This window comes from Narcine bancroftii, chromosome 2 (genome assembly GCF_036971445.1).
Source record: "Narcine bancroftii isolate sNarBan1 chromosome 2, sNarBan1.hap1, whole genome shotgun sequence".
NCBI lineage: Eukaryota > Metazoa > Chordata > Chondrichthyes > Torpediniformes > Narcinidae > Narcine > Narcine bancroftii.
Window position 1 is genome coordinate 74,118,661 of NC_091470.1, and position 21,060 is coordinate 74,139,720.

At 44.2% G+C, this 21,060-nt stretch overlaps 1 protein-coding gene across 3 annotated transcripts in view; it reads right to left on the reverse strand.

The window, feature by feature from the left end:
• LOC138752381 (fibulin-7-like) overlaps window positions 1-21,060 on the reverse strand; it is a 78,650-nt gene that overhangs the window by 14,178 nt on the left and 43,412 nt on the right. For 2 of the 3 annotated variants that reach the window (XM_069915264.1, XM_069915266.1), the window contains exons 3-7: window positions 15,709-15,879; window positions 8,420-8,545; window positions 6,111-6,239; window positions 4,485-4,622; window positions 3,807-3,945 (exon numbers count right to left, since the gene is read on the reverse strand). In XM_069915264.1, coding sequence (XP_069771365.1) covers window positions 3,807-3,945; window positions 4,485-4,622; window positions 6,111-6,239; window positions 8,420-8,545; window positions 15,709-15,879 — 703 coding nt within the window. The remainder of the gene's footprint in view (window positions 1-3,806; window positions 3,946-4,484; window positions 4,623-6,110; window positions 6,240-8,419; window positions 8,546-15,708; window positions 15,880-21,060) is intronic. The other variant, XM_069915265.1, reaches the window with a different exon arrangement.

Genomic DNA, 21,060 nt, shown 5'->3' on the forward strand with positions numbered 1-21,060 from the left:
ACACAGAGACAGAGACACAGAGACAGAGACACAGAGACAGAGACACAGAGACAGAGACACAGAGACAGAGACACAGAGACAGAGACACAGAGACAGAGACACAGAGACAGAGACACAGAGACAGAGACACAGAGACAGAGACACAGAGACAGAGACACAGAGACAGAGACACAGAGACAGAGACACAGAGACAGAGACACAGAGACAGAGACACAGAGACAGAGACACAGAGACAGAGACACAGAGACAGAGACACAGAGACAGAGACACAGAGACAGAGACACAGAGACAGAGACACAGAGACAGAGACACAGAGACAGAGACACAGAGACAGAGACACAGAGACAGAGACACAGAGACAGAGACACAGAGACAGAGACACAGAGACAGAGACACAGAGACAGAGACACAGAGACAGAGACACAGAGACAGAGACACAGAGACAGAGACACAGAGACAGAGACACAGAGACAGAGACACAGAGACAGAGACACAGAGACAGAGACACAGAGACAGAGACACAGAGACAGAGACACAGAGACAGAGACACAGAGACAGAGACACAGAGACAGAGACACAGAGACAGAGACACAGAGACAGAGACACAGAGACAGAGACACAGAGACAGAGACACAGAGACAGAGACACAGAGACAGAGACACAGAGACAGAGACACAGAGACAGAGACACAGAGACAGAGACACAGAGACAGAGACACAGAGACAGAGACACAGAGACAGAGACACAGAGACAGAGACACAGAGACAGAGACACAGAGACAGAGACACAGAGACAGAGACACAGAGACAGAGACACAGAGACAGAGACACAGAGACAGAGACACAGAGACAGAGACACAGAGACAGAGACACAGAGACAGAGACACAGAGACAGAGACACAGAGACAGAGACACAGAGACAGAGACACAGAGACAGAGACACAGAGACAGAGACACAGAGACAGAGACACAGAGACAGAGACACAGAGACAGAGACACAGAGACAGAGACACAGAGACAGAGACACAGAGACAGAGACACAGAGACAGAGACACAGAGACAGAGACACAGAGACAGAGACACAGAGACAGAGACACAGAGACAGAGACACAGAGACAGAGACACAGAGACAGAGACACAGAGACAGAGACACAGAGACAGAGACACAGAGACAGAGACACAGAGACAGAGACACAGAGACAGAGACACAGAGACAGAGACACAGAGACAGAGACACAGAGACAGAGACACAGAGACAGAGACACAGAGACAGAGACACAGAGACAGAGACACAGAGACAGAGACACAGAGACAGAGACACAGAGACAGAGACACAGAGACAGAGACACAGAGACAGAGACACAGAGACAGAGACACAGAGACAGAGACACAGAGACAGAGACACAGAGACAGAGACACAGAGACAGAGACACAGAGACAGAGACACAGAGACAGAGACACAGAGACAGAGACACAGAGACAGAGACACAGAGACAGAGACACAGAGACAGAGACACAGAGACAGAGACACAGAGACAGAGACACAGAGACAGAGACACAGAGACAGAGACACAGAGACAGAGACACAGAGACAGAGACACAGAGACAGAGACACAGAGACAGAGACACAGAGACAGAGACACAGAGACAGAGACACAGAGACAGAGACACAGAGACAGAGACACAGAGACAGAGACACAGAGACAGAGACACAGAGACAGAGACACAGAGACAGAGACACAGAGACAGAGACACAGAGACAGAGACACAGAGACAGAGACACAGAGACAGAGACACAGAGACAGAGACACAGAGACAGAGACACAGAGACAGAGACACAGAGACAGAGACACAGAGACAGAGACACAGAGACAGAGACACAGAGACAGAGACACAGAGACAGAGACACAGAGACAGAGACACAGAGACAGAGACACAGAGACAGAGACACAGAGACAGAGACACAGAGACAGAGACACAGAGACAGAGACACAGAGACAGAGACACAGAGACAGAGACACAGAGACAGAGACACAGAGACAGAGACACAGAGACAGAGACACAGAGACAGAGACACAGAGACAGAGACACAGAGACAGAGACACAGAGACAGAGACACAGAGACAGAGACACAGAGACAGAGACACAGAGACAGAGACACAGAGACAGAGACACAGAGACAGAGACACAGAGACAGAGACACAGAGACAGAGACACAGAGACAGAGACACAGAGACAGAGACACAGAGACAGAGACACAGAGACAGAGACACAGAGACAGAGACACAGAGACAGAGACACAGAGACAGAGACACAGAGACAGAGACACAGAGACAGAGACACAGAGACAGAGACACAGAGACAGAGACACAGAGACAGAGACACAGAGACAGAGACACAGAGACAGAGACACAGAGACAGAGACACAGAGACAGAGACACAGAGACAGAGACACAGAGACAGAGACACAGAGACAGAGACACAGAGACAGAGACACAGAGACAGAGACACAGAGACAGAGACACAGAGACAGAGACACAGAGACAGAGACACAGAGACAGAGACACAGAGACAGAGACACAGAGACAGAGACACAGAGACAGAGACACAGAGACAGAGACACAGAGACAGAGACACAGAGACAGAGACACAGAGACAGAGACACAGAGACAGAGACACAGAGACAGAGACACAGAGACAGAGACACAGAGACAGAGACACAGAGACAGAGACACAGAGACAGAGACACAGAGACAGAGACACAGAGACAGAGACACAGAGACAGAGACACAGAGACAGAGACACAGAGACAGAGACACAGAGACAGAGACACAGAGACAGAGACACAGAGACAGAGACACAGAGACAGAGACACAGAGACAGAGACACAGAGACAGAGACACAGAGACAGAGACACAGAGACAGAGACACAGAGACAGAGACACAGAGACAGAGACACAGAGACAGAGACACAGAGACAGAGACACAGAGACAGAGACACAGAGACAGAGACACAGAGACAGAGACACAGAGACAGAGACACAGAGACAGAGACACAGAGACAGAGACACAGAGACAGAGACACAGAGACAGAGACACAGAGACAGAGACACAGAGACAGAGACACAGAGACAGAGACACAGAGACAGAGACACAGAGACAGAGACACAGAGACAGAGACACAGAGACAGAGACACAGAGACAGAGACACAGAGACAGAGACACAGAGACAGAGACACAGAGACAGAGACACAGAGACAGAGACACAGAGACAGAGACACAGAGACAGAGACACAGAGACAGAGACACAGAGACAGAGACACAGAGACAGAGACACAGAGACAGAGACACAGAGACAGAGACACAGAGACAGAGACACAGAGACAGAGACACAGAGACAGAGACACAGAGACAGAGACACAGAGACAGAGACACAGAGACAGAGACACAGAGACAGAGACACAGAGACAGAGACACAGAGACAGAGACACAGAGACAGAGACACAGAGACAGAGACACAGAGACAGAGACACAGAGACACAGAGACAGAGACACAGAGACAGAGAGAGACAGAGACAGAGAGAGACAGAGACAGAGAGAGACAGAGACAGAGAGAGACAGAGAGAGACAGAGAGAGACAGAGACAGACAGAGAGACAGAGACAGACAGACTGACTCTCACACACATGCAAGAGTTCAGCCATGTGGCACCTGACCATGGCACAACTCTGTGGCCATAACTAGTCAAATCTTTCATGGCAAACACCCTTTAAACCCAGTAGATACATTTAGAGGTGCCAGTACTTACAATTGTGATGTTTTTACATAGCTTGCATTATGGCGAGACTTTGGACACTCTGGGAGGACACAGTGGAAGCCACCATGTATATTAATGCAAATCTCTTCTCTGGTACAGTTATTCTGATTGGTTGAACACTCATTAATATCTGTAAAAGCAGTATAGTAATAACATGTACAATTACTTAAATTTTGGCATAGTTCTGGATTGCTCAAAGATCAGTCAGCAGTAAATTAGAGCATAATATACAGAAAGGGGTGAGAGAGATGGATATGAAGAGTACCCAGTCGACAGCAGCACAATGGCCTATCAATAGGGAAATACAACTCCGATGTAATGTTCAATGATATTTTGGGAATGGGGAGTGGGGCAGAATATAAACAGGCCAGAGCAAGTATGCACTGACAGCAGATAGAATATAATGGATGGGTAGAAGGGACCATAGTAAACAAGCAAGAGTGTAATGGAAAGGAAACTGGAAGCGCGTAATGTACAGGCGGAGGGACAAGTACATTGGATTGTCATCTGTGTCCAGTAGAACAGACAGGCAACAGCAGGAGAAGGGTTTTCACAGCCAATGGACAAGTGTGTAATATTTACACAGCAATGAGTTACAATAACAAGTAGACAGTAATGACTTCTGTAGTCTGTATTAGGTGAATGAGTTCAAGGAATGGGTGTGCTTACCTTCACAGCTCCAAGAATCCTCCTGTAAATTGTACCCCGAGGGGCACACACAAAGATAGGAACCTGGTGTGTTCACACAGGTGTGTGTACAGAGGCGAGCTAATCTGCCCTTTTGAAACAGCTCGCATTCATCCACATCTGAAAGAAACACAGTGTCTGATTAATATTTTGGGATAGGAGCATCCTCAGTGTGCTGTCTCTAAGTCCACAAACCCTTCACTGAATCATAGCAGAATTTCAGGGAGCGATGAACTACAAACACAGACAGTAAATTGAAAGGGACGACCAGAGCCTCCTATATAGACAAATGACTTCTGCAATCAATCACGAGTGAAGACCAGGGATGGGAAGTCAGAGAGGCAGAGCCAGAGAATGCTTCTCCTTACACACAAGTTGGTAGAAATTTGGAATCGTATTCCAGAAATGTACCAGAATTCTGGGGTACAAGACTGATTTTTTTTTAACCCCACCAATCTAGACTGAAGATGAATAAATGGAGTTGATCTAATCAAATGGGGTAGAAGAAATGAAGGATCAAATGACCGTATACTTTCCAATGTATATAGAAAGAATCTCTGTTTGAATAAAGATCAAAATTTGGGGCTGAAATGTCCATTATTTCATCAATATATTAAAAATTATCCCTATAGCTCTTGTCTCTAAATCATTGGAACTTGGAGTTTAAAGATGATTAGCCAAACATCTCCTCAACTGTCGCATGTTACTGATAAAATTGCCAGACATTCATGAGCCAATTTATTCTCCAAGAGGTGCAATATAAATGCAGATTGCCATGAAATGGTAATTCCTGTCTTATCCAAGAAGTTTTAGTTCTTTTCCTATTGGTTTATTCATTTATCAGGATCTGGCCTGTAGAGGAATGGCCAGCATTTGACTGCTCACGCCTAACTGTGCTTGAGAAGATGGTGGTGAGTCACTTCTTGAAACAGTGCAGTCCTTATGATTAAGGTCCTCCTGCCATGCAGTATGGTCAGGAGTTCCAGAACCCATTGGCATTATATTTCCAAGTGAATGTGTGGTGCAACATGGAGGGGGAACATGCAGGTGGTGGCGTTTCCATGCACCTGCTGCCTCTTGATTGTAGAAGCTGTGCATTTGGGAGATGTCAGGGCATCCTGGCCAATAACTGCAGTGCATTTTATGAATGGTTTGCACTCCAGCTACTGCATGCCAGTGGTGAAAGGAATAAATGATAGGGTTTGTAGCAGGCCGCTACGGTTATAGCTCAAGGTTAAAGACTCTCACACGAAGGGAGTGTAGTCAACATTGGCTTCATTGGACAGCAGCTCTGCCTTTTATCGGCAGCCAGCTGCACCATCACCGGGGTGTGGCTTGAGCAGAGCTGGCTGCCGAATGGCTGTCCCGAATCCGCAGGCCCGGATTGGACACCCTGCGATCCGCTGGCGGTGATTGGTCGATTCGACCGCTATTACTGTGGCCTATGGAGCGGGTTTCTCATTCTGCATGTTGCTTGCTCGAACACCACTACAGGGTTACCAAGCAAATGGCTGCCTTATCCTGCCTTTGCATTTCAGGATTAGTCCTCTAAATGTTGAATTTGTTGTTTCCATGGTCTCGGTTCATCTGCAATGGATCCAACCTTACCTTGGCACTGTCTTAGGTCCAATCCATTCAGCTGGAAGCCTGTCTCACAGGTGCAATGTCGTGAGCCCTGGATATTCGTGCATTGTGGCTGGCGACTGAAGGATGGGTCACTCTGCACCATTGTCCGCTCTGTCAACAGTAGGAAGAGGTTTGTGGAAGTACAGACTCAATGAATGAAAATATACTGAGGCCACACTTATAACTTACAGGTCACTGGTTAGACTTTAGCAGGGATCACTTTGTTCAGTTCTGGGCGATGCACCTACAACTATATAACCAAGGAGTTAACAGGAGTTATGTTCCTCACACTAGTCAAATAATTTGTCCCTGTTCTGTTCTAACTAATCTCTCTGTGACTTTGTAACTCTGCACTATATATTTACTGCTATACTATGAATGGATTGAGTAGCTGAACCTTCTCACTGTTTCTTGGTACATTGGACAATAAATGAACTTGGGATTATACCATTCCCCCTCTTCTCCCCCCTCCCCCCCTTCAAAGGCTGCTATATCATTTCATCAGATATATTTGTTTGTGGTGTTGAAGGCGGCCATTTCAATCAATTGGGTCTACCCTGGCTCACAGAGCCATCCCAACTCACTACTTATTTTCCTTGTAACTTATCCTCCTCACATTTTCACCAGCTCACCACAAATTCTATCACGCGCCTACAAACTGGGGGCAGGTAACCTACTGATCCACAATGTGCGAGGAAAACTGTATCACTGTATTATGCTGGTATGGACATGTCTGAGTGCACAACAGAGCCATGTTGGATCCAACCTCAGTACATTTCCAATGCATTCACATACGAATGCATCAACAAAAACAGGCCCCACTAAGCAAGTGCATCAAGATGCCCTCCAAAGAATCTGTGCACGTGACTGCTTCTGGAGATGCTGCCTTTACCTTTTTAACCTCTCAGGTGCAGTGGCATTATGCTGGAAAAAAAAGCACAACCCTAGATACATTCCTAAAGCTTGAATCAGTATTTATCACTCAAACTAAGATCTTATTGCTGTGGGTGTTACATGAATTGTTTAGAATAAAACAAATGACCATCCTTTGAGACAGTGTGTCTGTCTGTCACTTCATTATGTGCCGCACAGGACATCTTCGAACGTCAAATTTAAACTTTTCTAGTCCTGGGATGGTTACCAGGAGGTGTGATTCACTGCTGCCCACATAGTACACAGCTGATCAGTGAGAGAGGGAGGATGGAATGGGACCCACGGCTATTTATCTCTGTTGAGGTATTCACTCTCTGCTTTCCGTCCTTTGTGGCTGTAACTGATCTCTGCCCCGGAGAGTGAGCATGTTCTATTCTCTGAGCAGAACAGGGATCCCATTGTACCAGAGACAGTGGGGATACTCTGAGATCCAGCCAACCCTTTGAGATTAAATAGGGTGTGCTCTCCTGAATACAGTCAGCCTGGCAGATTCTCACAAAACCCACCGACAGTAGTAGCAAAGACCAGCTGTTCCTACCAGCAGGCATTAGATCAAATTTTTGACAGATCACAGTTTGCTTGATTTAATTTTGTTGGTTTGCATCAAATATTTCATGAATAATGCATTCCAAAATTGCTAGAGCCCCTGCTACAGCTCAGAGTTCATGCAACCTTTCTTTAGTCCTGCATATTATCCAGCCCACTTCATGGTCAACATAAGGGACTGTCATGGGCTATCATTTATATGCATATACCACCAACCATTTGCTGTCAACATTGGCATGCAGCACTGAGGCTCTGAATATGCAACCATTATTCTTTCTATTTTGGGGACCTAAAAATTAAATTGTTCCAAAAAAAAATGTAATCTTAAGCAGAGACATAGGGAGAGAGAATGAGGAAAGGAACGAGAAAAGGAAACACAAAAAGAGAATAAAAAGACACGAGTATGAGATTTCTGTTTACAGACATTTGGAGCTTGTGCAACGCTTTCAATGGGGAAAAAAACATCACAACGTGCAATGATTTCAATGCAGGGATCAGATTTAGTGCCAAGCTTTCAAAATGTGGTTCACAACTAATGCAGCTGTTTCAATAAAAGTTAGGAGCTGGTGCAGCTGTTTTGATTTGCAGACCAGAGCAGGCCCAGTGACTTTAGCTTGTGAATCATGGTTAGTGCAGTGCTTTGAATGTGTAGTACGTAACTAGTGCAGCACACTTGGTGTGTGGTTCACAGGTAGTCCACTGCTTTCAACATGCAGTTCATAGCTGGGGAAGCACTTTCTAGATAATGTGCTTGTGCCCACAAAGACCTAAGATTAGGTGTGTTCTGGATTCACCATCCTACTGAGACTTACGTGAGTCTAAGGCAAAGTTGCAGTCAAAGCCAGCCCAACCAGCAGGGCAATGACAGGCATAGCGCTTTACATCATCCACGCACGTCCCACCATTGAGACAAGGGTTACTGGCACATTCATTTATATCTGCAGGAAGAGTGTAAGCAATGAGCAGCATTAGAGCTAAAGCTGATACTCTATTCCTGGACTGATAAAACCATCAAGTCACCTTTATATAAAAAAATAAGTGTATTAATATCCATTCTAGACAAAATTTGAAACCAAGACATGCAAGAGAAAAGGAGACTTGGCAAGTTACTTCTGAAGGAATAACTCAAAGCAGGGAGTGTAAAAAGCGAGATGTTCAAGAAGCAGATTCCAGTTCTTGGAGTCTACAGTATGTAACAAAATGCATTAAAAATAGGGGAAATCAGTGGCTGCACTAAAGATCCAGGAGGCAGAAGAGGGCAGAAATGGAGCAGCAGAGAAATCTCTGAAGGTTGCAGGACTTGAGGAGGTGTCATGAAAAGGCAGTGGAGAAATTTGAAAGTCATCACTTTAAAATTGAGGCAGACCTTTCTGCAGTTGAACAAACGCGGAGGGCAATAGATTCTTGGCTGCTTGATGGATTTGTGGGTAATCATCCTCATTGATAATCCCTCATTGATGACCCCACAGAGGGCAGCACAGTTGGCATAGCGGTCACCACAACAGCTTTAGAGCACCAGCGATCAGGACTGGACCAGGGTTCGAATCATTCACTGGATGTTCTCCCTGTGTCTATGTGGGTTTTCTCTAGGGGCTTCGGTTTCCTCCCACCATTCAAAACATACTGGGGGTGTAGGTTAATGGGGGGTAAATGGATAGAATGGATTCATGGGCCGAAGTGGCCTGTTACTGTGCTGTAAATGTATGTCTATCTATATATGATGTTCTTTCACTACTGCAGGTGGAAAGGGTGAGTCCAAGGTTTACTCAGGACTGTTATCCTGCTTAATTAGAGTGGAACTGGTCAGACATCCATACAACATGGAACAGGCCCAACACATCCATATAAACCAAGTTGATGTTCTCAGTCCCATTTGCCTGTATTTGGTCCCTATCCTCCCTGTCCATACAGGTGTGCACTATTTAACGTCCGATCAGGCAACATCCAACTGCAGAAACATTTATCTGAAAGGAGTTCAGTCAGAAATCCCCATCTAAGAATGTGAGAATAGGATGTAGCAGACATAACTAGAAGTGAAGAAGAGGCAAGGGAAAAGGAAGTTGCAAAAGAAGAACAGGTGCAGAAGAGGTTGACTATTAAGGAGTTAGCCAAATTCTTTGTAGACCTTAACAGCTTGCTGAAGAGATGGACCCAAATTCTGAACACTTTTCACTGATAGGGAGATTATTCACACATGTAAAGAAATGTATGAAGAAAAGTAAAAGCAAACTAGGCAAAACAACACTGGACATATTCCTGAAGAAGCCAACAGCTCCAGAAGAAGAGCCTCAGCCAGGACCTTCAGGCATCACAGAGTGACAGTTCATCAATGGAAGTTATTCAACCTGCAACTCTTCCAGTGGAACACTCTGAGGAAGTTGAGAACAGGGATGTGGATGATCCTGAACCCCTTGGTTAAATTGTGTGTGATTATAGGCTAAGAAAGTGTTTACGTAAAAGGTTAAAAAGTGAAAAAAAATTAAACAGTTTAATTTATCATAAGTTCACTATCCCATATGGTTTTGCTAGGTACATACAGTGATATGGTGCTCATACAATGTCCACATCGCTTAACATCCAGTTTCATAGAACATATCATGGACGTTAAGTGGTGCATACCCATTTACCTGTCCAAATGTCTTTTCAACATTGTAATTGTACCCACTTCTATCTCTTCCTCGAGCAGCTCGTTCCAGATATGGACCACCCTCTGGGTGAAAACGTTGCCCTTCAGATCACACTTAAATCTCTTCTGTCTTGTCCGTGCCCTTTAGTTCTTGAACTGTATGCCCGTGGGACAAACTGAGAGTATTCACTGTATGCATGCCCCTCATGTTTTTATAAATCTTTATAAGATTACCCTCAGCCTCCTGAGCTCAAGGAAAGAAAGGCCAGCCTATGCAGTCTCATAAGAACATAAGAAATAGGAGCAGGAGTAGGACATCCGGCCCATCAAGCCTGCTCCGTCTATTCATTAAGCTCATGGCTGATCAGATCATTGGCTTAACTCCATCTACCCGCCTTTTCCCCGTATCCCTTAATCCCTTTTTTAATGTAAAAATCTATCTAACTGAACCTTAAATATATTTAATGAAGTTGCCTCAACTGCTTCCCTTGGCAGAGAATTCCACAGATTCACCACTCTCTTGGAAAAACAGTTTTTCCTCATCTCCATCTTAAATCTAATCCCCTGCATCTTGAGGCTGTGTCCCTAGTTCTGACCTCACCTACCAGTGAAAACAATTTTCCTGCCTCTCCCTTATCTATCCCTTAGAACTCAAGCCCTCGAGTCACAGCAACAAGCTAGTGGATCTGCTCTGCACTCCTTCCAACTTAATGACATCCTTCCTATAGCTGGGCAACTAAAACGAGGGCTGAGCGCCGAGTTTACCCAGATAGACCAGGGCTACCAGCAAGAGAGGCCACGTCCAGTAAACCATTCCCTTCATTCGTTGCATGTGGTTGACAAAGTTTCTGCACAACTGAACAAAGATGCACTGGGATTGTCTCAGAGAAAATCTCCAGCTCGCACATTGACTATAAGGAGCTTGCTGATGTGCCAAGCAAGATCTCAGGGCAGCAGTCTGACTCTTAACCCTTTAGCTGGAAGAAGAACTTACATTTTATACAGTACCTTTCACAACCTCTGGGCATTCCAAAGGGCTTCACTGCCTTTGAAGCACTCTTGATGTATCACTGCTATTGCAAAGTTGACCAAGGTAATCAAATGCACCTGAGAATAAATATGTTACAGGGTATGGGGAAATGGACATGATCTGCTGGAACCTGGCATGGACCATGTGGGCTGAATAGCCTCCTTTGTACTATAAGTAAGTAACTGAGGCAGTGAATTCATCCATAGGGGGAAAAAAATCACAGCAACACAATAATCACGAAGGAGTCTCTTCAAGTGGCACTCGCTTTGATTTGAATATTGGCTTAAGCTTGCTTGTTCCATTCCAAAACAACAACACGAGAGAACAGTGTATCAATCAATCTGAAAGACAGCATCTCTAGCAAGTAACCCTTCCAGGCAACCCCACTCAAAACTCCACTGGAATCATCAGCGTAGATTATACACTCAAGTTTCAGGAGGGGGATCTGACCACCTGCCTCTTCAAGGAGAGAATGGCATCCATTGAGCAATGGCTGACATCTTTATGTCCAAACATCCCGCAAACACAGACTGAGTTAAAACTGGTTCTCACTTTAAAGAGCCAAAGTTACACAAAGCCTGAATAAGATTTGACACCAAGGGATTGGGTTCATCTTTCTCCAGAGGAACAATGAAACTGTGGAACCTATTGCAGGGAGAATCGCTTGATGGCAGCTCCGTATAGAACCCTGGTTGTGATATATAATTACACCACTAAGGGTCATTTTTGTGGAAACTGCCAAAATGTTTGGCCTGGAAGTCAGCCTGAAGAAAACTGAGGTCCTCCATCAGCCAGCTCCCCACCATGACTACCAGCCCCCACACATCTCCATCGGGCACACAAAACTCAAAAAGGTCAACCAGTTTACCTATCTCGGCTGCACCATTTCATCGGATGCAAGGATCGACAATGAGATAGACAACAGACTCGCCAAGGCAAATAGCGCCTTTGGAAGACTACACAAAAGAGTCTGGAAAAACAACCAACTGAAAAACCTCACAAAGATTAGCGTATACAGAGCCGTTGTCATAGGTCCTCTACCAGCATCACCTACAGCTCCTAGAACGCTTCCACCAGCGTTGTCTCCGCTCCATCCTCAACATTCATTGGAGCAACTTCATCACCAACATCGAAGTACTCGAGATGGCAGAGGCCGACAGCATCAAATCCATGCTGCTGAAGATCCAACTGCGCTGGGTAGGTCACGTCTCTAGAATGGAGGACCATCGCCTTCCCAAGACCGTGTTATATGGCGAGCTCTCCACTGGCCACCAAGACAGAGGTGCCCCAAAGAAGAGGTACAAGGACTGCCTAAAGAAATCTCTTGGTGCCTGCCACATTGACCACTGCCAGTGGGCTGATATCGCCTCAAACCATGCATCTTGGCGCCTCACAGTTTGGCGGGCAGCAACCTCCTTTGAAGAAGACCGCAGAGCCCACCTCACTGACAAAAGACAAAGGAGGAAAAACCCAACACCCAACCCCAACCAACCAATTTTCCCTTGCAACCGCTGCAACCGTGTCTGCCTGTCCCGCATCGGACTTGTCAGCCACAAACGAGCCTGCAGTTGATGTGGACGTTACCCCTCCGTAAATCTTCGTCCGTGAAGCCAAGCCAAAGGAAAGGACTAGGGGTCATCCCGGTAACCTTGTATATAAAGCAGTCCAGAGCTACAGTCTAGCCTTCCAGGTTCGTCTTGCAGAGAGACAAGAACTCTTGGTGTACATATTAGTTTATTAAAGCTGTCTTATACTCACACTGCTGGTGTGGTGATTGTCAGTACACCCCTAAATGAGAGTTGGACTGTTGCAGCTGCGCAGAGAGGGGGTCCAGGAGAAATTTCCTGGACTATTTCGGAGCTGGCCTGGATTTTTTCCCTCCCATGGGATCGTTACTTGAATGGCAGTCAGTATTTTGATGTTCAGGAGTGTACTGACAATAACCACACCAACAGTGCAAGTATAAGACAGCTTTAATAAACTAATATGTACACTAAAATGTCTTGTCTCTCTGCAAGACAAACCTGGAAGGCTAGACTGTAGCTCTGGACTGCTTTATATACAAGGTCACCGGGATGGCCCCTAGTGACCTAGTGGTGCAATTATATATCACCACAAGGAGATTGAAATGCCTTACCCCTCACAACACTCCATACCTGTCCTTGTTGGCACATTGAGAGCACATTGTGTTACCAACAAGCAACCTGATAGCTACACATGTTCAAATTATGTCATGGCAAAATTTAAATTCTACTAATATACAATAAAACCCTCTGGTATCTGGAATTCAAGCAACCCGGAAAGTAAAATAAAAATTAAAATAAATAAGAAAAAATAAAAGGTTAAGAATATGCAAGTTTAAAATGGGTGTTCCTCATTGTTAGTTTACCAATCCACCACTCACAGGCCACATCATGGTATCTTGTATTGATACCAGAAAAGTTTTAGTTAGGCATTGTAATTTGCAAGCAACCAGAAAATACATTTATCTGGCATCTACCTATCCTCATTGGTGTCAGACACCAGGGGTTTTACTGTATTCTGAAATTAAGCGAAAACTGGTGGCTTTAAAACTATCAAATTGTAATGAGAACCCTTCTGGCTTAGTAGTGGCTCCATAGGGAGGAAATCTACTGTCATTACTCAACCTGTTTTCTATCATATAGTTCTCTCTGCAAAGAGAAATGGGGGATAAGCATTGTGCAGCAATGCCCATGTCTTATGAATGTACACAGTTCAGTTTCTTTGTGACAATATAAAGATCAATCAGTACTTAGGGCAAATTTCCCCACAGTTCTTCCTTCTAATAGACGTCCTTGAATAAGTGGCAGTTTGATTAAGATTTGTCTTTGATCCATGTATCAAAGGGAATAACCAATTAATGTCAACATTGTCTGTTCACTTAATCATCTTCAATAATGCCCTCAATGCTGAGAGGACAGTGTAAAGCGCAAAATATTTCCATGAGCTTCTAAATTGCCTGTATGTCTCAATGATAACCCTGGACAAGGTAAAGAGCTATATTTTATTTTACTGCTATCGGTACTAGATGCCCATGTATATTTTCCTGGCCGCTGCTGCGTGTGCACTTCAGCCACAAGATAGCATTAGGTTGAGTTTCCACGGTTCGGTGCAGTAAATCCACCATGTTTCATTTTCAGCTCCCTCACATGTATACTCTGGTTGAAAGGAACAACATGCTACTCCTCTGCCTACTGCCATCCAACCCCAGTGAATATTCAATAATAATCAAAGGGAATTCTCTTTCCTGAAAAAAAAATGAAAAAAACAAAATGCAGTTGTTGAAAATCAGAAATAAAAGCAGAAAGTGCTGGGAAAGCTCATCAGGCCGGAGTTTTTACTGTTTGGCCAGTCCTTTATCTTCTTTCATTTGTAAACTCTGTGTGGTGATATGTAATTACACCACTAGGTCACCAGGGGTCATCTTGCAGAGAGACAAGACCTCTTAGTGTACATATTAGTTTATTAAATTGTACTGACAATAACCACAACAGCAGTGTGAGTATAAGACAACTTTAATAAACTAATATGTACACTAAGGGGTCTTGTCTCTCTGTAAGACGAACCTGGAAGGCTAGACTGTAGCTCTGGACTGCTTTATATACAAGGTCACCGGGATAACCCCTGGTGACCTAGTGGTGTAATTACATATCAACACACTCTGGACTGATCAGCATGTCCCGACTGGCCAGACTTCACATCACCCAAATATTACAGAAGCAACTGTCTATTCAATAGGTACATTATTTCCACATATTACATTCCTTTTGTTCCACCGGCTGCCCTTCTCTACACTCACTCCTACTTTGATGGAGAGACTTTCACCTGAAATATTAATTCTTTCTTTCCGCAGATGTTGCCTGACCTGACGAGTTTCTTTCCTGCCTCCCAGGATTTTCTTTTTTTTAATTCTCTTTCCTGCCTCGCACTGTATCTTAAAATCCTTCTGTGTCTCAGCACCAACTCTCATACATGCAGGAGCAGGTTATTGCAAGGAATTCAGTCATGAATCTTACTGTATAATGCCTCAGCTCTGATGCAACATCATATAAACATTACTGTAATTAGAGATTCATTGAAGTGAAGCTGTTTAATGGAAGGCAGGAGTTTTCCAAAATATCACTTTCAGTAAAGTAATCCAAGAAGATTGAACACTTAGGAATCCATGCTAGTAATTATGTAAGGAGTCAATGTAATAAAACAAGCATTAAACTGGGTAGTGTTATAATGTGGTTTCCCTGAGAGAGGATTACTGCACTAACATGTTCTAGAATGGAGAATAAAGAAGGAATAACATTGAAGCTCTTTTACTTAAATGTCAGGAACACTAAGAATGCCCTGGTGGTTAATGTCTTAAACCAGATAAATCATGCAAAGATTTGTCTTCCAACTTTAAAATTGACTCTTTATTTCAAAAGACTTACTTTTACAGAAGGGCAGTTGTCCACTCCAGCTCTTGTTCTTGAGGCACACTCTGGTGCTCGACCCGACCAGCACAAACCCTGGGTTGCAGGCAAAGTGCACTTCGTGGCCTACTAAGTATCTGCTCCCAAATTTCTTCCCATTACTTGGGGCATTGAGCTTGGGACATGTTTCTGTGGAAACAAAAGACAAAGTGAAACAGGAAGGAGATCTGGGGGAGGGAGCAGAGTATATATTTACTGATATACAGCCAGCATTGTGGAACTAAAGGGAAATTTAACTTGCCTAATGCTTTGAGTGTTCGAAAGTAGCCTGCAGCAAGTTACAAACATTTTAATGTGTAGCCAATATATCCAGAGCAAGTTCCCTTTAACAGCTATGAGATAAAGTATCAAACAATTCGCTTTGGTTGTGAGCTGAAAACTTTTTTCAAAAAGGAGAACAGACAATGACCTGAGTGCCAAGAGAACTTCAAATACTGGCTTAGGAATTGCCTTGTCCTTCACAGAGTCAATATAGCGTCAGAATGGCTCATTCAGTAAGCAGCACCTCCAACAGTGCAGCACATCTTTCGACAAGCACTGGGCTGTCAGCCTACCCTGAATTTCAAATCCCTGGTGTGGAACTTGAATCCATAACCTACTGAATCAGAGGAAAGAGAGCTACTGTTGTGATTTTCTGGTGTACAAAAATGAGTCAGGAAATGCAGAGAATTCTTCAGAAAAGTTTAAGCCTTTATTTGCAAACAAAAGCTGAGACAAACCGAAGCCTGGACTCTGAAATACCTGTTGCTATGAGACACTGCCCTTTTTTTATATTATAATCCTGACTTAATCACATTTCTGCACCCAATCATTCATAACCTCATATCTTAACAGGACGTCACCCTTGTCTCGCCACAATTATTTTCATTATTCTTCACCTATTAATCTAATCATGTTTAGAACCACGTGTTTCATCATCTCCTGGCACCTGCTGCCTTCTATTCATTACTGTGGCCTTGTGTACTAAATACATAATGGATTATTACTTTTGCAACATAGTGTGTGTAAATTGTTACATAGTATTGGATGGTAGTTCATGTGGTTTATCTTCCATACTTCTAGCAAATCAAGGGTAAAACATTAGCCATGATAGCTAATGAGAACAGCAGAAGTGTATCTTGCATTTAAAATAAGCAATGAAAAGTCATTATAGACCAAGATACGGAGATCCAAACCCTCAAGAAAGATACATATTACACACATGATGATGATATGGGCAAGGGTTATCAATAAGTCAGGCAATTGGACTTCAGGTATAAATCAGTCACGATCTGACTGAACTGTGAAAGAGTCTCATAAATTACCCTTAATTGCACCCTTAATGTGGCGCCTCAGGTTGACAGGGAAGTGAAGGCATTTGGCACTCTGGCCTTCATTGTACAGGGTACCAAATTTTGGGACCTCATGATACAGCTATGCAAGGTGAAGGTGAGGCCACACTTGGAGAGTATTGTGCGCGGATCTGGTCAGCTGCCGATTCCATATCGCATATCGATTCCTATCCTCTAAAGTCACTTGGAAATTGAAATCAAAAGACCAGTCATTTCAAACCATTAGGCCAACTAGAGACTCAGAGCCCAACTGAGACAATTCCAGACAGTTTCCCTCATCCAAAATTACAACCTCTGGATGAAGATCCATGCCCGTGAGACAGGAATGTTGAAATTGCATTTTGCAGATTTTTGCTTCCCAAATTAGCAAGTGGGGTCTTCCCATTTATTTCCCTCTACTAGGAATCTGTTTTTTGAATGGAGTGTTTGCTTAGTAATATGTAAGACATGCAAACTGTGAAGTCAGGAGATTGGACCAAAGGGTTCTTCATCCACCCATCACTGCGAGCAAATTGGAAAATTTAATCTCATTACTCTATGCTTGATTTAAACTGAAGGGGGCAAGTCTACATCTAACTTGTATTCCTCACTAGTTCTTAATTCAAAACTCATGACAGATAATGATTTCTAAGTATAACTTAAGCAAACCTTTGCCCAAGTTTTCCAGTGTGACAAAAGCCATGCTGTCACCCAGTTAACAAGATGAGTCAAGCAGTTCAACTTAACAATCTCTGCTGCTGCAGTCCACTGGCTCTCTGTAGAGTTCCCAGCGTCACATTCTCATCCTCCTCTGAATTAAACAAAGGATCGTTCTAAGTGGATTGTGATAATACAAAGCATCAGCTGACAAACTGAACTGGCAAGTTATGGTTATCCTGTTCTAATCGGGTTACTTTCCTTAATCCATTACATTCACCTTGTACCTTTCCAAATTTTACCTTCATCAGAGATTTCTCAAAGGATATTTTAAAAAGACCTGTGCAAGTTCAGATTTAAGTGTTGGGCAGCAGAAATGTCTAGAAATTGAGCAACACTGATTAGAAGTCAGTGCACGGTGGAGCAACTCAAATTCTATTTGAAGGTACAGTGCTGCAGAATTGAGTAGCACAGAAATTGCTGGAGAAGCTCTGCAAGTACCACAGTGTTCTTTATGTAGCAAAGATAAAGAAATGTGATAAACAAGTTCAGATCGCAGTGAAGGGAAAAGTAAACCCCAGCATGTTCCACGTTCTTTTATACCAGTACAGCACTTTTGAGATGTTACCACTGATGTACTGGAGCTGACTCCATGGCCAGATCAGCCATGATCTGCTGTCATTGCACTGTCGGGACTTGGTGGATGGTCTTCATGCTAGGCCATGGGCTGCTGGATTCTACGAACCAGGTATCAGGACCAACATTTGTGAGGGTGCCAATGGCAAGCAGAAACCTCAAAGATCCTTGGGTACTAATGACTTCTTAATTGTTTCAAGGTTCGAAACGAGAGCCAAGAAGGGTGATGTGGATGCCTTAAACTCGGGTTCAAACCTGGAGCAGACCTGGAGGAGCCGTTGGGATCTACAGACACTTGCCATCTCGAAATGCACTCTCTTATGCTTCTCTGATGTAGTAGCACCTCTTTACATGCCTTACGTAAAGCATAGTGGCTAGAACAACACTGTTACAGTGGCAGTGACCCAGGTTCAAACCCAGCACTGTTTGTAAGGAGTTCTCCCCATGGATTTCTTCTGGATGCTCTATTTTCCACCCACCCTCAAAATGTTGGTTGGTACTTTTATATATTATATGTAAATTACAGTTAAGTTAAGGAAAAGAAACTCCTGCCTCCACTTGTGTTTGACAAGACTGCCAAGATGCACACAACAATATCCCACCAACAGCAGAAGGAGAAATTATGAGAGGGCCCTACTTCAGTAATGCTGGCTGAGGGATTGACCAGCACATTAGTGAGCGTCTTTAACATAAGCCCATGCGATATTTTAATCAAGAGGCAACCTTTGTTTAGGAAGGATTTTTAAGGGAATCAAGGAATTTGGAAAAATACAACAAAAAGGCACTGAGGTAGAAGATTAAATGTGATCCTGGTGAATGGCAGGGAAGAATGGTCAAATCCTGGTCTGATATCTATGCTCTTGTGACTTATCTAAGTATAGTACACGCAACTGTGCAGCTCTCATTTAGTCTTGCAGCGGCAAATTCGCTTGGTTTTCGAGAAGGAAAATGAAAATAACCAATACTCTGACTGAAAGATGCGAAGATGACATTTCCTCCTTCACATTTGCTCCTCAAAAGTCAAATCGGTATCTTCTGTTTTTTGACTAATACCAACGCTGCTCATATCACTAAAGCAGAGGTTCTCCACCTTTTTCTTTCCACTCTCATACCACTTTAATCCCTAAGCCATCGGTGCTCTGTGATTAGTAAGGGATTGTTTAAGGTGGTATGTGGGTAGAGGGGAAAAGGTGGTGAACCACTGCTCTAGACCCAATTGTTACTGAAATATTTGGCTTGAGAAAAATTATCAATGGCCCATTTCCTTTGGAGTTAAGCACATAACGAGTCATTGAGGTATGATTAAAACATTTTTCAAACTTTTTCTTTTCACCCGCATATCACCTTAAGCAATCCCTTACTAATCACAGAGCACCTATGCCATAGAGAATACTTAAAGTGGTAGGTGAGTGGAAAGATAAAGTTTGAAAACCACTATTTGAATCGTACCTAATTGAAGGCCCTAAACATTGGTTATGTACCTTTTCTAAAGAACATACAAAAACAAACTTGTAGGTGTCTGGTCAAACTACTGCTCAACAGACTGCTCAAACTACAGGGGAATCACGTTGCTCTCCATTGCAGGCAAAATCTTCGCTAGGATTCTACTAAATAGAATAATACCTAGTGTCGCCGAGAATATTCTCCCAGAATCACAGTGCGGCTTTCGCGCAAACAGAGGAACTACTGACATGGTCTTTGCCCTCAGACAGCTCCAAGAAAAATGCAGAGAACAAAACAAAGGACTCTACATCACCTTTGTTGACCTCACCAAAGCCTTCGACACCGTGAGCAGGAAAGGGCTTTGGCAAATACTAGAGCGCATCGGATGTCCCCCAAAGTTCCTCAACATGATTATCCAACTGCACGAAAACCAACAAGGTCGGGTCAGATACAGCAATGAGCTCTCTGAACCCTTCTCCATTAACAATGGCGTGAAGCAAGGCTGTGTTCTGGCACCAACCCTCTTTTCAATCTTCTTCAGCATGATGCTGAACCAAGCCATGAAAGACCCCAACAATGAAGACGCTGTTTACATCCGGTACCGCACGGATGGCAGTCTCTTCAATCTGAGGCGCCTGCAAGCTCACACCAAGACACAAGAGAAACTTGTCCGTGAACTACTCTTTGCAGACGATGCCGCTTTAGTTGCCCATTCAGAGCCAGCTCTTCAGCGCTTGACGTCCTGCTTTGCGGAAACTGCCAAAATGTTTGGCCTGGAAGTCAGCCTGAAGAAAACTGAGGTCCTCCATCAGCCAGCTCCCCACCATGATTACCAGCCCCCCCACATCTCCATCGGGCACACAAAACTCAAAACGGTCAACCAGTTTACCTATCTCGGCTGCACCATTTCATCAGATGCAAGGATCGACAATGAGATAGACAACAGACTCGCCAAGGCAAATAGCGCCTTTGGAAGACTACACAAAAGAGTCTGGAAAAACAACCAACTGAAAAACCTCACAACGATTAGCGTATACAGAGCCGTTGTCATACCCACACTCCTGTTCGGCTCCGAATCATGGGTCCTCTACCGGCACAACCTACGGCTCCTAGAACGCTTCCACCAGCGTTGTCTCCGCTCCATCCTCAACATCCATTGGAGCGCTTACATCCCTAACGTCGAAGTACTCGAGATGGCAGAGGTCGACAGCATCGAGTCCACGCTGCTGAAGATCCAGCTGCGCTGGATGGGTCACGTCTCCAG